We start from the raw sequence: 8,720 nt of genomic DNA on the forward strand, positions 1-8,720 counted from the left end.
TAGGCATAGGAAGTTTTTTCCGGGGGAGGACCCCCATCCCCCGTTCTCTTTGGGTTCATCGATTAATGGAAAAAAGAATACGTGTGCAACTACTTAGTTTTGTTTTATGTACGTACACACATAATTGGCCTATTTACTGTAATAAGAAAGAAAAAGTTAACCTGACCGTTTTCAAGCGTAGCAAAACCTTGAATTTTGAAGAATTTTGAAAAAGTCATTAAAAGTCGGGAAAGCCCATTTCCCGCCATCTAGGAATCAATATTTTCACAGGGAAGGCCCCCGAACTCCCTTTCTTTTTGGGGTTTTTTAACCTTCCCCCCCCCCTCCTAAATTTGAACCCAGATTCGCACACAATGCAACGGTCGGTCTCAAATTCATCTCAGCTCTGTGTGAGCGGTTGACGGCGGAATCGGTTGCTGAGCGTATCGTCATTGCGTCATTGACGCAGAGTGGTTTTTCATAAGCTCTGTCAACACTATTAAATTGTCATTGACAAAAAACGGTTGTATGCCCAATTAAATAGTCTGGACAAGTCTCATAGTTATGATGTGCCTATATATGGTCATGATGTGATGTCATCATGACCATATTTAGGCATGTCACATGTTTTTGTCAAGTAACATTTGATAGTCTGGACGGGGTATTGGTTTTTTTTCAGATTTTTTTTGGCAGTAACACTTAATGCAGTGACTGGTTTTGCAGCTTACAGACTTGCTAGGTACGTCCGTCTATGCGATACGTGATATGTTTATGGTAAACTACATGAATAATAGTGCTCATATGTTATTTCAATGGGCCTTTAGGCTATATGGGATAGTATCTATTGACAACTAGAGCAGTCACTCCATAGAGTGCATACCCCGCACTGTGATACGGAATTAGGCAAATGATAGGGAATTACCCAAATTATAACCCAAATGACTCTGTTAATTCGTTTACCAATCACCAAACTAAAAATTAAATATGATGTTAGTAGCCCCAGGCTACTATAAAATTTATTATAATAATTTCTAACATAGGCCTAGGCCTTGCCTTTATATACTGCATATAATAGGCCTATGTATTAAATATTATTATATTTATTATTATTATTTTAATATTATTATTGATACTATTAATAGTATCACCATTTATTTATTTGTTATTTATTTGTTTATTCAAGATAAAACAGTGTGTCAAAACACCAAAAACAAGGTCGCCATTAAAATACAATATGATAAGCATTATTATGTTTTTATTTTTTATTGCTACTATTAGTATTGTTATTACTTATTATTATTAATATTATTATTATTATTATTATTATTATTATTATTATCGGTATTATTCAGTGTATTTATTAGTAGAATCTTAAGATACCTTTATAAAATAATCTATTGTATGAATATAAAACAAAATAACATATACGAATATTACTGATTTATCCGGGTGCATTTAATTCAAACTGGCTACATTCAAAGGTTGGCTTACCACAGCGGGTTTTTTTTTTCAATAAACTTAGCACTTTGAAATTAAACAGGCGTACTACTGCTATTTCTGGTAAACGTTTTTTGTCAAATGTTTATTTCAGATTGGCAACGCCCAGTATATTTTTCAATGAACATCGCGCCTAGCAAAACTTACAATAATAGCCAACTATGCATTTCACACAAGGAACACCCAACCACTTTTTCTTTAATATAACAGAAAAACATGGAGATATGTACATAGTTTTTATTGAATTTCTTATAAAAATTCTGAAAGTTTGTGTTTGTTTATTGATTTATTAAGTCGCAAGATCAAGCAGCCTCTGGCTAACTTCTTAACTTTTATTGGATTTTCTGGATATAGCGTCATACATATCGTGTCTTGGTCTAACCACAAGCAATGATGCATATGGTGAATTTCAAAATACATAAATATGTTATTCATTTAAACTAAAATTAGTATTAAAACCTGAGCCTAAACACGCCCGATATGTACATATTTAATTAGCCTACGCAAGAAATAATTTAAACACATATTTAACAGAAGTGACGCCTTCATGAATAAAGAAATAATTTATGTCACAAAAATATTCAAATAACGTTAGAAACAAATGAAACGAATGAATGAGTTAGATAAAATATCACGAACACGTACATTAAAAACATCATAGCATTAAACAAGTAATCAAAACCATTACGAATAAATTGGACTAATGAATACTGTATGTTAAAATTACGAAAGTTGTCACGTTAGAAATACTAAAACGAAATGGTTTGGACTATAACATACACTGTACTGTCAGTTATGAATAAATGAATAACAAATTATTTGAAAGTAATAAATACATCGATATATGAGCGATGACGTAATCTAGGCCCATGTTAGAAATTTTTATAAATTATATACAGTAGATAGGCCTATTTGATAGGCCTATACTAACATCATATTTAATGTTTAGTATAAACAATTATTATAATACAAGTTACTGGTAATAAATGGTATCATCCATCCACAGAGTAACTGAAATTAACAACAAACAATGATGTTGGTGGATTTCAAAATACTTTTAAGCATTTAAACTAATATCATTTTTAACAAGAGGAATAAACTATACAACTGTGTACCATGATTAAATCATTTTTTTTAAATGTCAAACGTAAAGGCCTGAATATTTCGGAAATTAGAAAAGATATTATGGTGGATTATTTATGAGTGTCCGACATTATTTGCTACGCTAGAAAAATTTACATCTACATGAATAAAAAATTGAATACTCAAAGGCCGTTATAAATAAATAAACTAAATAAATGAAAAAAAAAAAACACGTATTACATTAATAAAAAAAAAACATCATTAGTAATTATTAATAGAATACATCATATTAATACACATAGGCCTATGAAAAATATTGTATTATAATTATTATTAATGTTATCAAATAAATAAACAAATATAAAATCATAACGAATAATTTGACAAATATTTATTTATTTATTCAAGACTCAACAGTGTATCAAAACACCAATAACAGAGTGGTCATAATAGGCCTAAATACTGTATGTTAAAAATATGAACATTAATAAAGGAATAATGTGTGTCCAAAAATATTCAAATGACGTTAAAAACAGATGAAATGAATGAATGATATAACACGTATTACATTAATTTTAAAAAAAACATCATTAGTAATTATTAACAGAATAAACCATATTAATACATAGGCCTAGGCCTATATGAAAAAGTACTGTATATTATTATTATTATCATCATTATCATTATTATTATCAATACAAATGATTAATCAAGTTATAAGCTATTATAAATAATTTTGACAAATAGCTACTGTATGTTTGTCACGTTAGAAATACTAAAACGAAATGGTTTGGACTATAACATACACTGCACTGTCAGTTATGAATAAATGAATAACAAATTATTTGAAAGTAATAAATACATCGATATATGAGCGATGACGTAATCTAGGCCCATGTTAGAAATTGTTATAATAAATTATATACAGTAGATAGGCCTATTTGATAGGCCTACCTATACTAACATCATATTTAATGTTTAGTATAAACAATTATTATCATACAAGTTACTGGTAATATATGGTATCATCCATCCACAGAGTAACTGAAATTAACAACAAACAATGATGTTGGTGGATTTCAAAATACTTTTAAGCATTTAAACTAATATCATTTTTAACAAGAGGAATAAACTATACAACTGTGTACCATGATTAAATCATTTTTTTTAAATGTCAAACGTAAAGGCCTGGATATTTCGGAAATTAGAAAAGATATTATGGTGGATTATTTATGAGTGTCCGACATTATTTGCTACGCTAGAAAAATTTACATCTACATGAATAAAAAATTGAATACTCAAAGGCCATTAGAAATAAATAAACTAAATAAATGAAAAAAAAAACATGTATTACATTAATAAAAAAAAAACATCATTAGTAATTATTAATAGAATACATCATATTAATACACATAGGCCTATGAAAAATATTGTATTATAATTATTATTAATGTTATCAAATAAATAAACAAATATAAAATCATAACGAATAATTTGACAAATATTTATTTATTTATTCAAGACTCAACAGTGTATCAAAACACCAATAACAGAGTGGTCATAATAGGCCTAAATACTGTATGTTAAAAATATGAACATTAATAAAGGAATAATGTGTGTCCAAAAATATTCAAATGACGTTAAAAACAGATGAAATGAATGAATGATATAACACGTATTACATTAATTTTAAAAAAAACATCATTAGTAATTATTAACAGAATAAACCATATTAATACATAGGCCTAGGCCTATATGAAAAAGTACTGTATATTATTATTATTATCATCATTATCATTATTATTATCAATACAAATGATTAATCAAGTTATAAGCTATTATAAATAATTTTGACAAATAGCTACTGTATGTTAAAATACGAAAGGTTTCAACATTAATTATACACATTTGGGTAATACCGTATCATTATGGTGTTCATTTGGGTAATACCGTATCATTTGGTTAATTGCGTAGGCCTACCATTTGGATAATTGCGTATCATTTAGGTATCATTGGGGTAATTGCCTACCATTTGGGTAATTGCGTATCATTTAGGTATTATTTGGACAATTCCCTATCATTTGGGTAATTCCCTATCATTTGGGTAATTCGACCCCGTGGGCGATTCCATTTCGTTTTTGCTCGAGGGTAAAAAATTAAAATTTCTGTGACCTTGACATTGTCCTTTGACCTTTCCTTTCCAAAATGTAATCATCTTTTAGATATTTATGTATCATTCCACTAAATTTCATGATGATCAATTTCTTATTTTTTGCATAATCTTGCTAACAGGAAAAAGGGGAAAAAGGTAACGTTATTATAACGTAAAATTGTAAGATACGCAGTGTTGTTTTTTAAAAGAGAAATCTAGCGTTTTAATTAATGTTTATAAATTGTTTTCCATGATTTGTCCGCAGAATAAAGTCCATGCCTATGATAGCCTGTTTAATCGATTCTTAACATACGCTACTTTGACTTCTCTCATGAACTAACTCCACATTCTTCTCGTTCAGATCAAGGGGCATCGAAAATCCAGCACGATTTAAGTGGTGTTTGCATTGTTTACTATTCGGTGTGTTCTCTCTACGGTATTTGATAGCCTTCAACAGAACCTCTTCGACAGGCAGCACGGAGATAGTTTAATCAAGGTGGTAGGCCTACCATATCCGAAATAATATTATCATAGGATAACTGAACACAAACGCCTTTAATATTGAGGGATGCGGTCCGTCTTCTTGTCGAATATATTCATGATTGCTCCTCGATGACGAATCCACGCAAGCTAAAAATGCATAGGCCTACGTATTGACGACGAGTGAGAAATACGGTAGCTTTTTTGTGGGACTCCAGCGATGCAATTTGTATAAGGTCAACTACCTGAAAGTGTGCACAAATGATAGTAGAATGAAAATCCATTCGTCCCCATTCAAAAATATTCAATCATCACCTAACTACCTTCGTGGTTGTTATGGCCCGAGTAGCGGATCCGACTGCTACCCGATGACAATCGGTGGGCCCCAGAGGCAGAGCCCTGTGAGTGTATGACATTTTGTATGGATGTGTGATTTTGACGGGGGTTTTTTCTTCAATTAAAAATATTTCACAAACAGGCAGCACTGTAAGTGGTGAAATTATCTACTTAAAAGTAGGTAATTTCACTATCTACTGCGGCGCCTGTTTGTGAAATATTTTTATGGGTTTTTTAATATGAACAATATATATGATCAAAACATATTTAGTCTTCATGTTTACCTTTTTGTTATAAATTATAATTTGTAATATATTAATACTTATATCAACTGTTTTTGTAAAATTTTATGTAAAGTAGGCCTAGAAAATAGTTATGGAAATTTAAATTATTTTTATGTAATATAGGCCTAGAAAAAAGTAATGGAAATGTAATATTATTTTAATTTTCACCTTTAACAATTGTAACTAGAACTTATATTTTTTCCTTTCTTTGCTGGTGGGGTTAAACCCACTTTTATTTTATTATTTTTTTATTTTTTATCTGGATTTTGTTTTATACACAAATTGATATTTGTTTATGTGTTACTGGGTGAGTGAGGAACACAGAATCACGTCATAGGCCAAGTGATTAGGTTGGCTTTTGTGTTCTTGCCAGCCGAGACCCAGTTAGGGCTAGTTTTGTTATTTTTATAATGTTATGTTTTGGCAATAAAGAGTAAGAATTATATTTAAATAGAAGTGCTTCCGATGGTAGCTTAGACCTACTGCTAACCACAGAAGCCTGTCTTTCCGTCTCTTCAATAGGGTAGGGAGCTTTCGATTTAAGCAACGACGCGACGCTGGCACGGATTTACTCATGCGTGACCACCATCCTGCGTTCTCTGCAGAACGTAGATCCACCCGATAAGAGGTGAATTTAACGTTCTCCCATGATGCGCAGATGACTTTTTAGTCGCCATTACACACCACGTCCCTTGCTCAATCGAGCGCTCCCCATTAACAAAGAAACAATTTGATGAATAGCACACACACACACACATGTAGCTCCTGTGAATTCACGCAAACAAGTGAACCGGACAATAATACAGTGTCTGCGGATTACTCAATCACAATACGATTCGCATACGATAAATACATATAGTTTTAAATCCAAACTAAGCAAGCCGATGGAACTATTCGAAATTTTGCAATAAATCGCCAAACGCATAGGCCTATATCTTTTAAAATAAAATTAGTGTTGTAATAAATTTGATATTACGCCTATTAATGTCCAGTGGCGTATTCGTTGAAGAACTAGGTTTGATACGGTTTATAACATCATGTTCCCTACATAGGCCTAGAGTATTTGAGCACTGTATTATTATCCATTTGATGATGTATACATTACTTGTGTTCCTAGTGCTAAGCAACAACATTTGAATATATATATATATGTGTAATTCGTTTCGTTTTCGTTTATTAATATTTCAAGAGGAATTGTCCCACTCAGCAAGGCTGATTTTCAGGGGAGTCCTCGTCACAACAAACAAGTTACAAAATAGACACTAAGTAGAGCATCAGCAAAAACATCACATTCATATAAAAATAACGCCAATGAATTTTTTTATAGTTTTTTAAATAGGCCTATAGTATAAAAATATGTCATTAAATTGTAATTGTTTTCCTTTAAAAGCGATGTAAAAATATATCATTATTATGTAGATAACTTAGTAAGGAAGCACGCCCAATCGAGAATAACCAAATATATCAAACAATGTTTTGTGTACCGGCCACATCAAAGAGATGAAACTTGAAGTCTTGTATTCTTTTAAAGGAGAAAGTTGACAAACAGGCACTGCATTTAATAGTCAAAGGAAGGGAGTTCCCAATAGTTAGCTTCACAACACCCAATAAAATTTCTTCCATGGTTCCGAGTAGCTTTATATGGGTAGATGTTGTATAAACCCTTTCCGGCCCTGGAGGTTCTTTTGCAAATAATGTCGATAACCGGAGGAGGAGCCAATGAATAAAAGCATTTAAAATTAAAAAGAATAGTATGGAATTGCCACCAGGTGGATAGGTCCATCCAGTTAAATTCTCGTAGCGATTCTCGAATTGAAGTTCTGGGACTCAAGCGTTTGATAAACCTGATCTCTCTATTAAAGATAATATATAAAGGATAAAGAATGAAATTAAAAGTCTGAGACCAAGCGTCACCACAATATTCAAAATTAACAGAGTGATTTTAACATCAAGTGAGAGGAAACCCAAATGACACAGACATCTAAGAGCTGCTCTAGATTTCATGCTAACATATTGAACATGTTCTTGGAACGTTAGATTTCATCTAAGATCCAAGGAGTTTAGACGAAGACTTAACTTCAAGAACTGAATCATTGACGATAATTGGATAAATCTCGCTACGGAATTTATCATTACAAAAAAACTTGGAATATGTTTGGTTTTTTTTCGTATTATTTTTTAGGTGGTTATCAGAAGCCCAAGTATCAATGATTTTGAGTTGAGAGGTTATGTGTTACAACTTCGCAATTTGGTCCGATAGAGTAGTGTCATCTGCATGTTGCAGTAATGAACAAGAACTTATCTACAGTAGTTTACGAATTTGTCAATTTTTTTTAACGAATACCCCTGGGTAGGCCTACTAGAGATTCGTAAAATACAGTAGAGGTTATTAAACAAGCATTTCCACCGTGTGACGTCGACGGCCTCGAAGCTGGCTGGCTGTTTATCTGGCTCTAAGTCATCAAACGCAACTAAGGAAAATCGTATCATGTTTAAAGATTTAGATAAGTTATGATTGACGCACCTCCTGAATGCCGCTGATGTAAATGGTGTCTGTAAAGAGTCAATAAATGATTTGATTTATGATCTGAGTTATGATTGACACCTCTTGAGTGCCACTGATGTAAATGGTGTCTTTATAGAGTCAATAAATGATTTGATTTAAGTGGCTTAACTTCGACGTGAACAGACAAGAAATTGCATTTACCATGAAAGCCGATAGAATGTAATTTTTGAAGAAGAATTGAGTGACTAATTGAATCAATGCCTGAAAGTAATCAACCATGACAGCACCTAGAACATGATTTTTGTCGTATGCCAACCTGGCTTCTTTAACCAACTTAACTAGTTATGCCAAGGCGCTAACACAACTCTCTACTTGAACGCTGTTTTTGCAAGCTGAATCGGCA

At 31.8% G+C, this 8,720-nt stretch overlaps 1 protein-coding gene across 1 annotated transcript in view; it reads left to right on the top strand.

The window, feature by feature from the left end:
* LOC117123125 (transmembrane protein 254-like) overlaps positions 1–6,264 on the top strand; it is a 9,785-nt gene extending 3,521 nt beyond the window's left edge. The window contains exons 3-4 of the mRNA XM_033268974.1: positions 659–718; positions 5,073–6,264. Coding sequence (XP_033124865.1) covers positions 659–718; positions 5,073–5,202 — 190 coding nt within the window. The 3' untranslated portion in view covers positions 5,203–6,264. The remainder of the gene's footprint in view (positions 1–658; positions 719–5,072) is intronic.
* Positions 6,265–8,720: the final 2,456 nt, after the last annotated feature.

Source organism: Anneissia japonica, unplaced genomic scaffold (assembly GCF_011630105.1).
Source record: "Anneissia japonica isolate Jap-2015-1 unplaced genomic scaffold, ASM1163010v1 scaffold288292_len1863012_cov191, whole genome shotgun sequence".
In the NCBI taxonomy this organism is placed as follows: Eukaryota; Metazoa; Echinodermata; class Crinoidea; order Comatulida; family Comatulidae; genus Anneissia; species Anneissia japonica.